This window comes from Schistocerca gregaria, chromosome 1 (genome assembly GCF_023897955.1).
Source record: "Schistocerca gregaria isolate iqSchGreg1 chromosome 1, iqSchGreg1.2, whole genome shotgun sequence".
Classification (NCBI taxonomy): domain Eukaryota; kingdom Metazoa; phylum Arthropoda; class Insecta; order Orthoptera; family Acrididae; genus Schistocerca; species Schistocerca gregaria.
This window is the reverse complement of record NC_064920.1, coordinates 1,121,327,750-1,121,347,811: the sequence shown is the minus strand read 5'-3', so window position 1 is coordinate 1,121,347,811 and position 20,062 is coordinate 1,121,327,750. Positions and strand designations below refer to the sequence as shown.

The 20,062-nt window shown below is 43.0% G+C and overlaps 1 protein-coding gene across 1 annotated transcript in view; it reads right to left on the bottom strand.

Annotated features, from left to right (window-relative positions):
* The window catches only part of LOC126292321 (glutamate receptor ionotropic, kainate 2-like), a 1,291,187-nt gene that overhangs the window by 1,235,054 nt on the left and 36,071 nt on the right, over window positions 1-20,062 (bottom strand). Inside the window, exon 3 of the mRNA XM_049986255.1 lies at window positions 9,327-9,488. Coding sequence (XP_049842212.1) covers window positions 9,327-9,488 — 162 coding nt within the window. The remainder of the gene's footprint in view (window positions 1-9,326; window positions 9,489-20,062) is intronic.

Sequence of the window (20,062 nt, the reverse complement as noted above, 5' to 3'; positions counted from 1 at the left end):
TTTACATTGGTGAAAGTCACTCATGCTGAGATAATTACACAACAATAGTGACCCATTGTCCGAAGAGAATACATGTTTCAGTTTCCTGCAGACCTAGTTCCGATACCACCCAGATGACAAACGGGTCCATTACAGCTTGCACGTTAAATGGCGTTCCAGCTAGTGAGGTACTCCAATGTTGAAGTACACGGCAGAGTATGATTTTTCCGGGGAGAATGTCAAAATTGTACAACACATATACGCTGTGAAATTCTGGCACGATGCAACATCACATTCAGCCGTAGCGAAATGCTACTAACGATTTGACCAAGGTCGCAAAGATGTAGGTGACGGTGATGGAGAAGCAAAGCCATCGACGTCGACCATGCAGGACGGTTTCCAGAGCAATCGTAGATTTTTCAACAATGGGAATTTCACACAGCGATTTTCGAATTGAACTGATTTGTATCGTCTAGAAATTGAACGATTAGTAAGAGCGTTACGACCGTTGTTTACAGTTAGAGTACGTGACTGTTTTGAATTAAAATGCCATATATCTGTGTCAGTTTGGAGCGTAGTGCAGCATTCAGTAAGCGTTTCTTGGTTTGCGACAAGAACTTTCTGAAGTTCCCTCGTACGTGTCTTTTGTTTGAGAGGAATATTCATCGGCGAAAACAGCATTGGAGGACTCGCTAGCAAGGATTTGCTGCTGTGTCCATTGGCCGACCTGCGTGGGAATCATTCCTATTCATGTTCTGGCGCTCGTGTACATTATAAGTATGTAACTGGTGGCCTCTTGGAATGACCTGTGCACTGGAATTAGGAATGCCAGTCTCCTGTTGAAGCTGTTGTATGTCGATGTGCATCTTTAGTGCCACTGAAGCGAGAACAGTAGTACTAGCGATAATATTTGTGCAAATTCTACGACGATTTCTTTGCGGTGGGTACAAATATTCCGTTTCTGGAGGCTTAAAAGCTCTATTAGGGGACATCTGTCTGGAAAGTGTGATCCTGTCAAGATATAGCCATCTACATCAGCATGCAAATTGTGGTGCTGAATAATTCAGACAATGTTAGAAAGTTTTAGTGATAGGGAAAACAAAATCAGAAGGAGGTACCACAGGTTTCAGTTCTGGGTCCTTTCCTATTGCTTACAGAACTTACTAAACTGTCACTCAACATTCAACAAGAAAAACTGGTACTTTTGGGAGACAATACTACTGTTACAATAAGTCCTATTAGAGATAAACCAACAGAAACGTTGGTAAACGATAAATTCCAAAAAATTATTAAGTCGTTCTCTGAAGGTGGACTCTTCCTAAATTTTGGAAAGATGAAAAAGCACACTACTTTGTTCTGTGCAATAAATAGAGCCCTACCAACAACTGATGTAGGAAAACAGCAGCAGTCAATAAACAGTGTAGAATGCTCCAAATTTTTGGGTGTACATACTGATGAAAAATTGAGCTTCAAGAAGCATATTACTGAGCTTCTCAAACAGCTCTTCGTGCAGTTGCTCGCCTTGGGAAGAGATGTATCACCCTCCTGACATGTTTGGGTTACTTCCACTCAATAAAGTCATATGAAATTATTGTCTGTGGTAATTCAGCAGTTAGAAAGAAAGTGTTGATTGCACAAAAGCGAGTAGTAAGAACAAAAGGCGGTGTTCACCCACGGCATGTAGGTACCTCTTTAAGGAGCTAGGCCTTTTATCTGCGCTGTCACAATACGTAAATTTGCTAATGAAATTAACTAAACATAACTCATCACAATTTGAGAAGAACAGTGATGTAGATACCTACAACACTAGAGAGAAAAATGATCATTATTACCCGTTATTAAAGCTGTCAGTTGCTCACAAAGGAGTTTAGTATGCTGCAACCAAAATTCTTGATCTTTGGCCCAATAACACGAAGTGTCTGACACATATCGAAGCAAGCTTTATGTTTAATTTGAAATAATTTCTCCTGGACAACTCCTTTTATTCCACTGATGAATTTCTGCTTAGAAACTATTAGCCAGGGAAATTGAAACGTCCTCTTAGAAAACTTAATGAATTACTGTGCTGATAAACCTCTTACATTATTTGCTTTTCAGACAGCTGAGCAAAACTGAACGTACTCAGACATTTCTCTCTTTACCTATTCTGGTCAACAATAAACTGACACACAATATTTTTAGCGCAACGCAATCTGACTTTCAATAATCCCTACGAAAGAATGGCCCTGACTAACATTAACCTATACCTTTCACAAATCACTTACAGCACAAAAATATTCTTTACTCGAACTACTGCAATACAGCGAGCGCCAATACTGCCAGCTAAATAAAAGATTCAAACTACTGAAGGCACTAACTACTGATAGGCATAGTTAGCAAATGAAAGATTTTGTTAGAGAACAAACAATGTATTTACCTTAATAGTGTTCAAAAGTCATAATATCTATAGCAGTTCATGACATCCAGTATTACAAATTTACTGTCTCTGATGGATACACGTCCAGATAATCCGCTCTCAAAACTCCGCCATTTCTCTCCCGACATCCACAACTGCTGGCGGCTCACCTCTATCTGCGCAACGCTACGCGCTGTTAACAGCCAACAGCCCAACACTACAATAGCGAATATTACAACAATGCCTCCCAGCCACAGACTGCACACAACACAGCCAGTGATTTTCATACAGAGCGCTACGTGGCGTTACCAATATAAAAACCTAAATAGCCTGCTTACAAAATAGAAAAAGGTGTAGCTGCATTAGTAGAATTAATGTGTCATTAATGTCCATTAATGTTAACAATTATCATAATACGTATCCTCTAAAATGACTCGTTCCACATTTGCTTGATTCGGTTTTTAATTTGTTTGTTGTGAAAAAAATTATCTAATATCCTGAAAGTAAATGGGACGCCGCATGTATCCAGAATGAACACTTGAGTTAGGGTTGATTCTACAGAGCATCTTAAAAATGAGCACAGAAGACGTAAGGAGGACACCACCTGAATAACCAGTGTTTTTCTTCGTGCAGTATTTATTCAACTGAACGTTCTTGTTCGCTGAATTTAATTTTTTCAGCGTTCTTCATGTGCTGTAACTGAAAAGGAGCGACGATATTCCACGTAATATGCTGAAGCAACAAGCCGACAATTCACCTCCACCTGATTCTCTCCAGGTCCGTGCTTTTAATTTGGAGCAGGTAATACCCAAACGTGACACTCCCTGGCGCAAAGAGGAGGAGGAAAAAAATTAATTCGGTACACGAGGCCAGGAGCGAGATGGGGTAAAAGCTGGGAGCCGAGCAAAGTTTTCGGGCCACGAGTGCCCCAGGGACTGTTGGAGGCGAGGCCGGTCCTCGTCGCTGTCGGACAAGTAGGGGTGGGAGGAGGGCTGGGGGGAGGGTCGGGAGGGTGCTGAGAGGGAGGGTAGGAGGGGATAGGGCGTTAATCCGGAGGCGCTGATCGCGAGGACTGCGCCCTGGCGGGGGCGGACCGCCTGTCCGCAGGGCCTAATTCCCTGCCCTGCCCTACCGGACGCCTGCCGTGTCTTTCATTCCGCACCGCCGAGCGAATAAAATGGAAATTAAGTAGATTCCTCTCGGCTCTCGCCTAACATTAATATGTAACAGTCAAGAGAGATGTTGTCCCGGCAAGGAGCGGATATTCGTTCTGCCACAGCGTACGGGATCGTGCCTTGAGATGCTGTCCGGATTTTTTAGGCCCGTGTCGCACAGACTGTAGTGTATCGTACCACTGACAATTTTACAGTGAAGATGAAATTTATGCGGTCGACAACTAGATAGCAATTTTTTTGATTCCAGTCAATAACAATATAAACAAATTATCATCATATTACCAATTCCGGTCCATCAGGCCTGTGAGGAAAACAGTAAATAATGAACTTAAAAACACAACGACGGGAAAGAAAAATCGCAACACCAATAAAGAGTTGTGACACATAACCGACATTATTTATAGATCTGAAAAATAATTTCTTTTCAAATTTCGCGCCAATCGTATAAGAGTGGTGCTAGGAGCGCCACAATGAAGACGAAAATCAGGTTTTTGCTTTAAGTACACGCTGCAACCGTCGTGAGCTTTAGTCAGCTTTGAGATTGGACGTGGTGAGTTGATGTTGGCCAAGAATGTCTTTAAGGCGACAAAGACGCCATTATCAACACGTCACTGGGTTGGAACGAGTTCGTGTAATAGGACGACGAGAAGATGGATGTTCCTTCTGTGGTAATGCAGAAAGACGTGGCAGGAATGTAGCCACCGTACATGCTGGCGGTGGTGCTGACGGGTAGGTGCGGTCACAAGAACACGCCCAGGTGGCTCTACCGAAACGGAGGAGCATCGTATTTCGTTGCATCTGCAGCAGCAATTTGAACAGGAGTTAGCACCACAGTAACACGAAGAAGGACAGCTGGCTCTGCTCCGGTGCCAGTGAAGGCCGTTTGTTTGTTAGGCCGAGGCTGGCTGAGGACATGCACACAACCTCTCTGCAGTGTAGAAACAATGGAAGTACACCTGTAGCTGTAGTCTGAGCTGCGATTTCGTGTGACAACAGGAGCTCTCTCGTTGTTTCACACGCACGCTCATCGCAAAATTATACGTCAATGTGGTGCATCGAATTGTTGTGCTGCTCTTCATAAACAGCATTCCTGGGGTTGTTTTCCAATAAGATAACGGCTCTGAGCACTATGGGACTTAACGTCTTAGATCATCAGTCCCCTAGAACTTAGAACCACTTAAACATAACTAACCTAAGGACATGACACACATCCATGCCCAAGGCAGGATTCCAACCTGCGACCATAGCGGTCGCACGGCTCCAGACTGAAGCACCTACAGCCGCTCGGACACATCGGCCGGCTAAGATAATGCCCGCCCACATATCGCTGTTGTAACCCAACATGATGTAAGGACAATGAGCTTTTCACTTCCTGGCAGATTAAAAGAGTGTGCCGGACCGAGACTCGAACTCGGGGTCTTTGCCTTTCGCGGGCAAGTGCTCTACCAACTGAGCTACCGAAGCACGACTCACACACAGTCCTCACAGCAGGCAAAAGTGCCGATTTCGAGTCTCGGTCCGGCACATAGTTTTATTCTGCCAGGAAGTTTCATATCATCGCACACCCCGCTACAGAGTGAAAATCGCATTCTGGAAACAGATACCATCTTTATATGTATAATCATTAAAATATTTTAGCTAGACCAATGTATTCCCAAAATTCCATTACTCTAGATTAAATATTTTTTGGTGTTGCAATTCTTTTCCTTCAATGTATAATGTAACAAATAAAGTAGAATATGTCTTACATCTCCCTAACATGATTAAGCGAATGTGGCATTGGCATAAGATATGCGGTAGTTCCGCATCGCCGAACAAGTATAATAAAACCGTGCAACCCAGGCCACAATGCCGGGATGCCAATAATGTGAACGATGTTGATGGTGAAAGCAAAGTATGGTGCATTTGGAACATCAGCTCATCAGGTGCCTCCTGTACACTTACTTGGGAAATGTGCCCGTACCATTCAGTAAGAACTAACAATTACGATGCCATGGGGTGGCGTTGGTCTATCCTGGTGGCCATCCTTTTTATGGAAGATTTTGAGGAGCGGGCTCTAGACTTGTCAGCTTTAAGGTCTAATTGTGCTTTGACAGTACACTGATGATACTTTTATATCACTTTGAGGAGGCAATGACTTACAATCTGTAAAATTTGTCGAAAAACTATGGATGCACAAATCTGTATTAATCAATTTATTACTCAACCACTTTCAGTAATGATGAGCTGTGTGATTGAAACTCTGTAATAAACTGGTTAACAGGGGTGTAAACAATCATGTTTTCCATCGACACTTAACGTGCCTCATGGTATGGGCTTTCAACGGAGAGTTATTTCACACATGAAAACTATACAAGCAAACATAAAATTTGCTATGGTGACGTAGAAAGAAATTGTTTACCATTTTGAGATGTGTTGGTGAGACGGAAGAGGGAGGCCACTGCCTAACATACGGTGTTTCGAAAGTCCACTTATGCAGACCTGTCCAGCTCAAGCAATGAACCCTTTGATTCACCATGTCTAGATCATATCACCTGGTGATAACTTAAAGCGGAACACGTACATATTGTCCTTGTGACCAATACCAATTTTTCTCAGCAGATATAGAGAACGATACATATTTATAAATTGCCTTGAAAACAACGACATATCTCCACATATCTGAAATGTGGCCACGGATATGTCCAGAGTATTAATAAAACATAAAGCTGAAGTAATCTTTTTTCGTTCTCGGTAAAAAGTCTAGGCGTGTCAGTAATCTATCAAAGGCAATTGGCGTTAGGCATGTACATATTATTGGCCTCTGAATACACCAGTACAGCATGTCCACACCTACAATAGTTTAATAAACGTAAACATGGTCCGTAGCAGGTTCTAATGCGATTTCTATATAATTGTGCAACCATGTTCACGTTTATTAAACAGCTGGAGGCTGTGGATCTCCACAAACACAAAATTTTACTTACAGTGGAGTCTATCCTTTGAATTAATCAGTCTATCGTTGCAAAACAATCTCAGAAACTTAAAACATATTTCAGTACATTGAATACTAGTTCCAGAAGCAATTCGTAAATCCCTATGTTCACTGTGATCAAGAGTGTTAACGTGATTCATGCGGACCAGCTTCGTACGTAGTCAGTCTGACTCTCTTTTTCTATCGAGGGCAGCCAAAGTAGATGTGGATGCCCTTCTGAATGTCCTCATAGTCGCAATATAGTTGTAGTACGGTTTGAGGAGCATACAGGAGTTGGCGGTAGGAGTCGTAGAGTTTCAGTCTGGGAATGATCCTTACAAATTGATGTCTTTCCCTACGCCAGTTGAGTTGCAATTGAAAGCCCACTTTTCTGGATATCTTTTGGCCTTCAATGAACGCAGGTGGATTTGATTGTACGCGGTGCCTCTGTCCAGTTCTTAAGTCTCCCACGACCAGTTTCACTGGTTTCGGTCATGTCTCTAACCACAGAAACAAGTTTACCCGCTGGTAGGCATCGTCCAACGCAAGGTATTTTTTTATAGTATTCCGTGCAAGTGTGTCAAACGCACTACAGAGCAAACGACACCCTTTGTTCAGGAGTGCAAGGTGGAACACCAGTGTCATACCAGGTGCCTCCTAGCCTGCAAGACGGCTGTAGGTGAACACTATATTTCTACTGATCACTCCGAGAAATACAGTGATCACAGTCTGTGGTCTATAGCTGAAATTTTTGTGCTCAATCGGTGAATGAGTAGAAATACGACTGAGGCCCTTGAAAATGTTTTAAACTTCACGTTTCTTGCATTCTCTCGCTAATAGCCCGAATGCCAACAATCACTGTAATCGTCTTTTGAAGAGCTTTAGAATGTTGTAAAACAAAGTACTTAACTCCATTAAAAACCCATGTGTGCTTCAGAATCTCGATTCATATGGGAGTTAAGAGGCTTATAAAATTACATAACTCTCTTCGAAGTATAATTTACTGGAAGACTTATTTCGATATCTTAAAAATATCTTAAACTGTTCGCGAAATGAATGGCCCATACGAGTCTCACCCAGTACTTCCGCACATTTATTGTAATTAGTAACCTTCTTGTGCCTCATAACGTTTAGTCAAAATCGTACGTGGAAGCACGAATAAAGATTTTCATATCTTCTGTCGATCTGAATCGTAATCTTCGATAAACACCTTTAAGGAGTTGCAGCTACCACTGAAAATGTTTCGTAATTAAACTCTTGCCTCCTACCCGTACATTCTCATAGGTAGTGTGATACGGCATTCTGAGGAGACCCTTGTCTGAAGTATTCAATACATTTTTTATGTATTATTCGATATACATTACACACCATAGCAGATGATAAATTACAAATTTCGGTACTCTGTATTGTACCAAGCAGGATTGTCCACGAGATATTTAAAATGTAGCACACACACTTATTTCAATGTTGCTCATGTAAATTGAATTAACAGGAATATTTAATAAGTGGAAAAGTATTTTATTGTAAACGTCAATCACACGATTTTTTTAAATTAATCATATCATTTGTGTAGTTCCAAGGCAATACTCACGTAGAAGTATTAGTGTTAAAATCGGTTCAGTCATTAAAGTGGAAATTAATTGTCAAAATTCGATTAGCCGTGAAAATTAATATTTTGAGTAGAATTCTGGCTAACTGATACACTGGAAGTTACGTTAACTCTCAAGAGATCATATTTCTATAACAACGCAAATCATGTTCATGGTAATTATTTCTGTAATCATGAGTTCTACAACTTTCTGGCATAAACAAATTATTATTTCGATTATTTGGTCAAAACGAGATCATTATGTAAAAATTGAACCTCAAAATCTATTTTGCATTATGTAAAGTACTCCAAAATAGGTTAGCATAAATATTCATGCTGTAATTAACGAGTTATGAATTATTTTGTACCAAGTAATGTTAGTGACAGCTCTCAAGCAGGATATCGATAAATAATTTGAAAAGAAATCACATTTATTATAATCAGTAATTTATTGTCTTAAAAACTGTAAATGTAATTCCTTATGAAACAACCGGTTTTAGATGTGACTTAATTTTTGTTGAACAATACTTTCAAAGAACTTGTCAAAATCTGTACAAGCAGTGAGCCTAAAAACTCGGGAGTAGCAGTAGAGTGGCAGTAGTTTGTCATTAAAGTGAATACTGTTTTCAATTAGTTCGAGTACATGATTTGTAAAGTCGGTTTTGTTTGAGCTGTGCATTGTCCGCATGTTATCGAACAGTATAAGCATCAATACAACATGCAAAGTATGTGTTGGTGTGAATTATTGAATATGAGCGGCTTTTCACACTGACTCCCGGAATTTATGCAGTTAATAATTAATACTGAGCTGGCAGCTGTGGCCGAGCGGTTCTAGGCGCTTCAGTCCAGAACCGCGCTGCTGCTACGGTCGCAGGTTCGAATCCTGCCTTGGGTATGGATGTGTGTGATGCCCTTACGTTAGATAGATTTAAGTATTTCTAAGTCTAGGGGAGTAATAACCTGAGATGTTAAGTCCCATAGTGCTAAGAGCCAATTAATACTGAATTGGTGGAGTCAAATCGTCGAAGCCTACGAGATAAGTACACACTTTTAGTATTTCACTCAACATATCATAGACTCGTACCCTGAGAGTATGTTACTCGAACATTTTTAGCGAAACCCTGGTGGAGAGTATGTATTAGACAAAGCTCAGTCGCTTAAAAATGTCTGTCAGTGGGTCCTCATGGATGCGTCACACCCAGTCCTCGGCGTGGGATATTTTGTGAAGCGACTCACCTTTCTTGGAGGTCCTGAAGCTGTCGTCCCTCGGCACGTACTGGATGTCGTACACGAGTGTCGTGTTGGGCAGCAGCTCCTTGTCCTTGTTGATGCGGTACACGGCGTACTTGAAGGCCAGCTCAGTACTGCTGTCTTTCTGGTCTTCCGTGAAGATGGCGCCTGGAACATAATAAGAAGTGATTCGTAAGTAACCTCTCTAGGATCGTTAAAAGACTTAGAGACAGTGTCATCAGCCGTCACGACGCCTTAGAGAGAGCCCACTGGCAAATGAACAAACACACAATTATTAATAAGCAATGCATTCGTATAATATCAGAAACATTCTTAATGGCTGCGTATCTGGTGAATTTTTTATCTGGGTATCAACTTTATTTTGGGGTTTCCCAACCATTAAATGGAAATTAACCTGCCATTAAAAATTCAGAGAGAAAAGACACTGTAATGGGCAGATTTCCGACTTACTGGTGAAACGTATTCCTGAATAACATTTCGGATGCGATCATTTTGAGATTATTTAATTATCTGTTGAAAATGGCGGCAGTAGTTAAATTGAGATAAAATTCACACGCGTCTAGATACGAAGACGGCCGCGCCTCAGAGGTCGGAGTCAATGCAGGATGTTAACATTCTGTGGACATAAGATGTCGTCAAAGTACGAGCAGACAGTCTTTGCAAACTGCCCTTTCGAGCAGCTGACATTAGCCCGGTTTTCTGAGGCTGAGCATGTTAACTCGAGAGCTGCCTCCACAAAGTCACTGTCAATCATGTCTGACTTCACAACCGCGGAAGCTACCAGCTAGCCTCCTTGCTAAAGAAGATGGGGACTGTCAATGTGGCAGAACTGTGGACTTGTAAATTGATCTATCTTTAACTTTCAAACAGCTATACATATATAGACAATTTTGCTCCCTAAGGGACTTCAAGTTTGTTTATTCTGTTCGTATTTTAACAGTGATCATCTCACGGGACTTTGACTTACATAAGGTGTGTATTTAATGGTCATACTGACAATCTAGCCTGCCTTGAGCTTCGAGAAGTATTACCTAGTATTATTTTTCTATTTCAAGAAAAGACTTAATTTATGTTTTTCTTTTTTTAAAGAAAACATTGTTAGAGGCTGCAGTCCAGCAACCGTACACTATCTTAATTGGAGAATGTAAGTGTAGATACCTCGGCTGCATAAAATTGTTGTCAAATTGACCATCGCTTCCACAGTTCTAAGGCCGTCATCACCATTATTCTCATGAAGTCGTAGCGCTGTCGAGGTAGCTATACGTACATTCTGTAAAGACTTTTTTTTAAAAATTTACATCGGAGCAGACGCGCTATTACTCTTTCATACATAACTTCTTCAATCATTACTATTTGGATAGCCGGCCAGTGTGACCGAGCGGTTCTAGGCGCTTCAGTCTGGAACCACGCGACCGCTACTGTCGCAGGTTCGAATCCTGCCTCGGGCATGGATATGTGTGATGTCTTAGGTTAGTTAGGTTTAAGTAGTTCTACGTTCTAGGGGACTGATGACCTCAGATATTACCTCCCATAGTGCTCAGAGCCATTTTAACCATTTTTGAACTAACTGGATACTTTTTGTGTCGCCATCGGTGGACATACCAACTGTCTGCTATAAGTAGTTCCACTACAGTATATGTATCTGTTGAACTTTAATATATTTTACTACAGATTAATTATCTGTCCACCTTCCTCACTCTCCTGATTAATTGGGATCCAGTGTAAGCAGGAACCATGTTGATTGCCTTCCATGGTCAAAAATCAGATTTCAGTTAAATTCCCAGTATACTGCAAATTTCTGCTGCAAAATGCAGAGCCGATATCTACAGGCTGAAAATTCTGTGTAACGTGTGTCAAATTTTTATCACTTACAGTGATGCAGCTGTTAGGATTTAACTTCACAGAAGACATGAAGCCGTGGCAAATTATTGAGTTCAAAGTTCATTCCGCACATTCCAGCTACGTCAACGCACGTTGCAATTGGCGTGACAACACCGTGTGGAACTCGTCTGCGGTCGTCTTGACGTGGTCGGCGCAATTCGTAACCCGAAAGATCAGTTGTCTACGTTTTTTCTTTGTAGGACTCACCTCTTAACCATCAAGTATCTGAAACATTAGCTATTTAGACATGTCTGCTTCACCATTGTCTTAACATAAATCTGGGCAACGGTTGAATAAATATGAACACACTTTAAGTCCTATGAATTATCTCGATTGTCAGCAACTTGAACTTAGCTAGTAATAGTGAGAGTGTTTCCCTTTACGCCTGAACACACATTTTGCAGATACCACCGTTTATATCGATTTCTTGGCGTATCAAAACCTTTACTCACATCTGTAGATTCTGTCGAAGTCACTGCACTGTTAATACAGAATACAGTCGATTCGGAAATACCACAGAGTTTTTCTGTTGGTTTATGAATTAGCGCTAAATTTATAACATTACTGGCTTCTTCGCTATTCGTGAGATCACTAAGTAAGCTTGATTACGTTTCACACGACAATCTTAGTTTGCGTTCGAAGGTCTTTGTGCCCTCGCCCACAGCCACCGATTGAAGCCCTTAGCCCTGCACTACGCTTACTACAAAACAGAAGTCAGTGTATCTTTCTCGGGAAGACTGAAACCCCACGTGAACATGCGTATTGCACGGGAACACTGGATACACTGCTGGAGCTGACCTCTATCGTTTCTGCAGTGTGTGTGTGGGGGGGGCAACAATGCTATGAAGCAGATACATCACAGCGCTTCGCGCCTCACGACATCATGCAGCGGGAATGATACTGAGATGTCTATTTTGGTGACGGGTCAGCGGTCCATCTCAATACGTAAACATACAAGTCCACGTAGCCAAAGGAACTCTTGTAATAACTTACTCAAATTTAAATTTAAAAAATGTTGATGCCTAGACTGCAGTTATAAAAAACAATTGCAATAACACGCTAGCTAGTTTCGGTTGTAGTAACCATTTTAAAATCTTTATAAAAACAAAATACAAAAAAAAAAACCAACAGAAAAATGACCTTGAAGAAGGTGCAAAATACGAAGGTATATGCTATTATACTGGTTAAAGATGATATATTTTATGCGAAACTGTCACATATAAAAATGAACCAACATCACGGCCACTTTTAGTGTTGCACGACAATTTTTTTTTTAAATTTTATTAAAGCAGTCTACCATGCATATACAAAATGTAGGCTGAATATGAACTGGATATACCAGTAATAATCACTGGGCTCTGAAATGCGTTCGTGTCAAAAGCAACGGCCGGCCGCTGTGACCGAGCGTTTCTAGGCGCTTCAGTCCGGAACCGCGCTGCTGCTACGGTCGCAGGTTCGAATTCTGCGTCGGGCATGGGTGTGTGTGATGTCCTTAGGTTGGTTAGGTTTATGGAGTTCTAAGTCTAGGGGACTAATGACCCCAGATGTTAAGTCCCATAGTGCTTGGAGCCATATGAATCGAAAGCAACGTGAATAAGAAAAATACATTTTAACAGTAAGAACAAGACTGACCCAAGCTGTGCACCTCCAGAAACACAACAAATAAACTGGCTACATTTTTTTCCTTTTTCCATTGTACTAGATAATAAATAATATTAAAGTAGCTGATGGAGACAACATTGCAAAGATAAGGAACTATTGTTCATAGTGAAATGGTAACATGCTAAGTATGGAACAAATATCCTACATAATATTGATTTGGAAATGAATATAAGGTTCCAGAAAAACTTGTCAAATTCTTACAAGACGCAAGTTGAACCAACCAGTTGTATGAGTAATGACCAATCATTAACAAGTGCATGGAAGCAAGTTCAGCAAGAAGAGTCTTTTACGTAACGACAAAACAAAATTAGGTTGAACACGTATGCAAAACGAACAAACCAAATTGCTGAAAACAGTTCAAAATGAGACCTAGTATTTCAAGCAGTAATGGAACTGAGCGGAAGACGGTACCCTGGTTGATAACGTAGTAGTATACTATAAAATATAAAATTCGTTAGTAACGAAATGAGGTGTTAATATGTCCAGCTGGACAGACTTCATTGACCTCACCGGAAGTCAAGAAGTAACAGACCTGTGCATGCAATCGTGCAGACCTAAAAGAAGTAAAAAGAAAAGTACCAGCAGTTGCCGCACAGGGTCACGCATTTACATATAACGACACATACAACCAGCAAATGCTGAAAGCTCCTTCTCAAGAATGGATATCGGGGCCTTGTAAGACAATGCGCTAACACAACACGCCTAATCATATTATTATCTGTCGCACAGCACGACGCGTTTGCAGAGAATCCTTCATGGAAGTGTGTCGCCATAAAGGGATGTGGGCTGTCTTCTGACCACCCATGTGAATTAGGACTGTTACTGATACCGTCACGAATAAAAAAAGCCTCAGGAATAACGGGATTCCTTGGTCATTTTCAATTAGTCAACCACATAATTCCAGTCATTTAGCTTCAAATCCTTCTCGAATATGGTGCTTCCGCTGCAAATATTAGGACAGAGGCTGTGAATGCCTGTTATCCGCCATACTCTCGAAGGTGGAACACTGATACGTGTAGACGTTGTTGGAAGATTACGTTCTAGCAACTACTCCGTCCATAATCTACTCATTTGCTCGTTCAGATGAGATATACTGTTCGGCACTGCAACAGTCTCTTGCAGTTTGGTGGAAAGCACAGCAAACACTCTTGAAGCTGGTACTCTGCTGTTAGAAATAGGCTACCGTATTCTGTATAAGTAGCAGTAGCGTTTCCATTGAAAATCCGTACGTTTGTACCACATCGGCGTTGATAACAACGGCAGCACGGATTGTGCAACAAATCAAAAGCAAATAGTGCAGAAATTCAACTCAGACACAACTTCACGACATGAAATTCCAAACAAAAATGACTCTTGATAAATAAACCTACAATGACTGGGGACAAACGTGCGAAGTGAAAACATATCTGTAACAATTTGTATCTATGTAGCCCATAAAAATTGGAATCATACCACATGGAATGTTTATTCTGTTGATCTATTACACCACCAATTAAAGCCCTTTGTACTCCTCCTGAAATCATATGTGTAGCAAGACCCTTGGTCGATTATGTTCGACAACGTACAGTAATTTTTTTCCAAGATATAAAAAAAACTTATGGTGGACTGCACGTCTAGTTTGTCTCCCAGCCAGAGAGACCCGCCTACGACCTGCGCTCACAATGCAGCGAAACTTTGTTCTTTGCTGCTCCTGGGAGTTGAAGCAGTTTATTTAATTTCGTGTTAATTGAATTTTGGAGTAAGTTCTGTTGGCGGAGTGGATGAAGACGAAAAGACAAATAAACTTAGTCAAGCTGTGAAATTGTGCATACTTAAGTGTCTCAACACCGCCAGTCCTCCAATCAAAGTTTTCAGGTGCTCGACGTTTGTATACTCCCACACTAGGAATTTGGTGGAAAGTTGCATTTCTTTTGAATCTGTTCATTTTATTCGAATGTCTGATCGCAAACTATTTTTGGTATGTGACGACTGATTTCGGACAGTTGGGACTACCGTCAAAGCAGATGAAAACATATCTTAATATAATGAAAGCAGAGTGATTTATTGCATAAGGGTATGTTTTAAACCGCTCTAAAGATGGCCAGCAGTGGCCAATTTCGATAGAGTGAGTAAAAAAGTTTTGGAATTACAGACTGGAGTAGAAAAAATTGTTAAGTTCGTGGATCACTGTTCTTATTCGAGACTGTCTTGCAGCTTGTAATACGTTTCTTTCATTGTGTCCAAGTACCATGGACGCAGGTAGTTCACTCACGAATCCAAACTGAATTACTGATTTCGGAAATCTGACATTCTGCTATTCTGTGCCCGTATAATGAATGCGCCCAGATTATCGGTCAACTTTCGGTTAGCATTCGGCAGTCTATAAGCGGCGTATGAAATACAGCATGAAAATAAAATATTTTGTTTCAGGATTTTCAGAACAATGAATAAGTACTCAAAGTTCACCAGATAGAATATGTATAGAATTAGTATTTGTGTCAGACATATTGTGTAGAATTTCCAAACGCACTTTAAGAGCACATACGCTCAAGAAATAAAACGTCCGTGCGTGCAAAGAACAAAGCCAGAGTTGTAGGAGATCTAGGAAAGTACTTGTAATTGCTTCAGAAAGACAATAGTGGTAGCCTACAGAACGTGCATTTGACCGGTATTTCAGTATTGATTATCAATCTGAGATCCTTACAAGATAGGGTTGATAGAGGAAACAGCGAGTTTCTTTGCAGGTCCATGAAATCAGAGCAAAAGCGTAGTGGAGAAAGGCGGTTGCCGATTCTGCGTGTCGTTTTCATTACAGTTGAAGAGTGATTTTGTAAGCCAGTGACTGACAACAGGGCAAACCGGTATGGGAACATGCATTGATGAGATGGACTCATGTTGACTGTGAGTACGGTGTTCTACGTAATTGTCATTTCTTTACTGTATAAACATGGTGATGGGCTTTGTTGTGAAAGTTTCTGGCGCACATGTGAATAAACAGCATATTGGATTTGAAGTGGCGAGCAGATAACACGAGAGTGAAATGGGACCGGGGTTAAGAAGCGGGCACCAGCTAATGAATTGTTAGAACGGAGCTCGGAACGCCAGTCCTATGTTGTAGAAGGTTGTTGTCCAACTTTACGACTGTAGAGTTTAATGTCCCTTCAGTCGGTGGACAGTGCTCGCCAAATGCATGTTCACGTTTTCCAGACCTCTTTCGAGCATAGCTATCCATCGGTTGTAGAAAGCATGGGCTACACGAAACAAAGGCTAGCCACGTAGTGGCTGTCGCTACATTTCTCGAGCGCTGAGGCACGAGGCACATAGCAAAGACAGGGGAATTCGCGATTCACGTAGTAATGTGTGATGTCAATAGTGCAGCTCTGAAGTCAGTATTATTATTATTATTATTATTATTATTATTATTAGTACTGTTGTGTGGCAGATGTTCCTTTTGTGATTGTTGTCTGAAGGAGACATGCTATTTCAGTGAGACACTATAATCACATAGAATCCGCGGGTTTGTCCAGCAGTGCTTCTTGATTTTTCATTTGGCAGTTAGCACTGTTTTGGGGGTAAGGTATTAGGAGGGCTTAAGTGAGCACCACGAGAGAAGGCACTGGGCCTTAGGACGAAGTGGCGTCAGCATCGACTTCGGGTTTCTTCGCGGATATGACCGCATCCTCCTGCAATTTGGTCGAGAAGGTATACGAATCGAATCGGTGGACGGTAGCTGGAGCGAATGGATCGTCTTGGAGTAGCATCGGGGTTGCACCTGCAACATGTTCGCGTTGCGACAACTTTCCGACGACATCGTCTTCATGAAGGGCCAGCACTTTTCCATCGTACAGCGCGACGGAATTACGTAATTTGCGGCACCCGCAGAGTAGTTAAATTCCATTTCACACTTGTGGAATCCAGGACGACCGCCTGTCTGATGCACATTGCACATGTACAAACGTGTGGATTTTTGGAGACTTATTGAATCCAGGACGATTGCCAGTTTCAAGTTCAATGCACAAGTATTGTTATGGTGGGATTCATCCTACGCCAATTTGCACTTCGCACCGTTGCGGTTCTGCCACTGTTCCTCTGTATTCTACCGAGTGTTAGGTGTCCTAGGTGTGCGAGTGTAGGTGCGGTGGCGCTAGCAGCGTCAAACGTGACAGCGTGGAGTAGTGCAAGCCAGGCCGGGGGCTCAGTTATTGACTGCCGTTGTTTACAGCAGCAGCGACGAGACACAGTTGTTTTGGCGAGGGTCGTGGCTGCCCATAGTAAGTGTGTCCGTTGGTGTGAAGCTCTGCAAAAGTGTTGAGACACTTCTTCTTGTGCTGGTGCCTTGTCCCGTGGTTGCGCACGGCCGGCATGATTAGAAGGGAGTTGACAAGGTTAATGTTAAGGAGTGGCCAGATGTCATTCCTGCCGCCACCCCGCATACCCCGGGACGGAATTTGTGTACCCCAGCTATCTGCGTCTAGGGTAAACCATGGAATAGTGCGAATGTGTTCAGATGTCTGCGAGTCGTGTAACTGCGGCGGAACATGAGGACCAGCCAGGTATTCACCTAGGATGATATGGAAAACTACCTAAAAACCACATCCAGGCTAGCCGGCACACCGGCCGACGTCGGTGAGCCGCCGGGCGGATTCGATCTGGAGCTGGCGCTCCTGCCTGAGTCCAGTGCCTTAGCGCTCTCGGCTAACCTGGGGAATTGTCGAAATATGTCTGTGGTGGTTTAATTCTATGTTTATCGTTTTGGTTGTTAGTTGGATACATTCAGGATATTGGAGAGAGTAATTAATAGCCAAGATTTGTGATGAGGCTCGGCTGATCGTTCTCGTTGCCTTTCTTCAAAGTTGCCGGCCAGGCTCCATTAAGTGCAGAATAGCATCGTTGTAACGTTTATTTCTGACTTAAGAAGACAACGCGGATAATCCACGCTGACGACAAGAAGCTGTAGGATCCTGCTACAGTGGTTGACTAACATAAGTAGCTAAGATGGTTACGTTCATTCCGTAGGTTCTTGGTGTATTTTATCGTATTAAAATGCTGGTAACGACTGCGAACTTTTAGCGTTATTCTTCAAGTGTGTGCAACGTGTTGTTTTCCAAGTCTTGTGATGTGGTGCAGCAGTTCTGAGTTTTTCCAAGGATCTGTGCTTGATAACCTGTTTGTTACTAAGGAGAATTTAAAAGCATGTCCACCGTAGTAAAGATATGGAAACGACCGTTATAGAGTAGCTGCTACCATTCTAGATGTGCTCCATTTGATTCTCCTTTACTTGTGGTGGAGTAGTAAGTACGTTGTAAAAAGTTGTAAGGATTACGTCCTGCGGCAACGTTGATGGCACAAGTATCATAAGTTTCAATACAGCGTTAGAACGTGGACGCGTTATACACTCCTGGAAATTGAAATAAGAACACCGTGAATTCATTGTCCCAGGAAGGGGAAACTTTATTGACACATTCCTGGGGTCAGATACATCACATGATCACACTGACAGAACCACAGGCACATAGACACAGGCAACAGAGCATGCACAATGTCGGCACTAGTACAGTGTCGCAGCAATGCAGGCTGCTGTTCTCCCATGGAGAAGATCGTAGAGATGCTGGATGTAGTCCTGTGGAACGGCTTGCCATGCCATTTCCACCTGGCGCCTCAGTTGGACCAGCGTTCGTGCTGGACGTGCAGCCCGCTTGAGACGACGCTTCATCCAGTCCCAAACATGCTCAATGGGGGACATACCCGGAGATCTTGCTGGCCAGGGTAGTTGACTTACACCTTCTAGAGCACGTTGGGTGGCACGGGATACATGCGGACGTGCATTGTCCTGTTGGAACAGCAAGTTCCCTTGCCGGTCTAGGAATGGTAGAACGATGGGTTCGATGACGGTTTGGATGTACCGTGCACTATTCAGTGTCCCCTCGACGATCACCAGAGGTGTACGGCCAGTGTAGAAGATCGCTCCCCACACCATGATGCCGGGTGTTGGCCCTGTGTGCCTCCGTCGTATGCAGTCCTGATTGTGGCGCTCACCTGCACGGCGCCAAACACGCATACGACCATCATTGGCACCAAGGCAGTAGCGGCTCTCATCGCTGAAGACGACACGTCTCCATTCGTCCCTCCATTCACAACTGTCGCGACACCACTGCAGGCGGGCTGCACGATGTTGGGGCGTGAGCGGAAGACGGCCTAACGGTGTGCGGGACCGTAGCCCAGCTTCATGGAGACGGTTGCGAATGGTCCTCGCCGATACCCCAGGAGCAACAGTGTCCCTAATTTTCTGGGAAGTGGCGGTGCGGTCCCCTACGGCACTGCGAAGGATCCTACGGTCTTGGCGTGCATCCGTGCGTCGCTGCGGTCCGGTCCCAGGTCGACGGGCACGTGCACCTTCCGCCGACCACTGGCGACAACATCGATGTACTGTGGAGACCTCACGCCCCACGTGTTGAGCAATTCGGGGCTACGTCCACCCGGCCTCCCGCATGCCCACCATACGCCCTCGCTCAAAGTCCGTCAACTGCACATACGGTTCACGTCCACGCTGTCGCGGCATGCTACCAGTGTTAAAGACTGCGATGGAGCTCCGTATGCCACGGAAAACTGGCTGACACTGACGGCGGCGGTGCACAAATGCTGCGCAGCTAGCGCCATTCGACGGCCAACACCGCGGTTCCTGGTGTGTCCGCTGTGCCGTGCGTGTGATCATTGCTTGTACAGCCCTCTCGCAGTGTCCGGAGCAAGTATGGTGGGTCTGACACACCGGTGTCAATGTGTTCTCTTTTCCATTTCCAGGAGTGTAGTATTCTAACGGAAAGGACCTTCACTACCAAATCGCAGCTGTGGCTATTGGGGATCGTCCGTATTTAGCTGTTGCTGTTGATGCAACCCAAAAGGCGTAGGTACTGACGGTCCGTCGAATGGGTACGTTATGTTTTTAAAAAACTGGTATCTTGCACTGTGGAAAGTTAAGATGTCCCTGTGTTGTGTAGTCACAATGTTCAGGCAGTGCAGGGCGTTGTATGGTCAAGGTTTTTTTTATTATAAAGCATGTAGGCTGTGCTCTTTGAGGCGATTGTATTTCGGAGTGTTCTTTGAAGTAGTGCGTTTCACTTTTGTGTACCACCGCAGTTAGGAAGTTTTAATTCAGAGTGCTTGAACGCAACTGAAGAGCTGTACACGGTAGCATGGGTTTA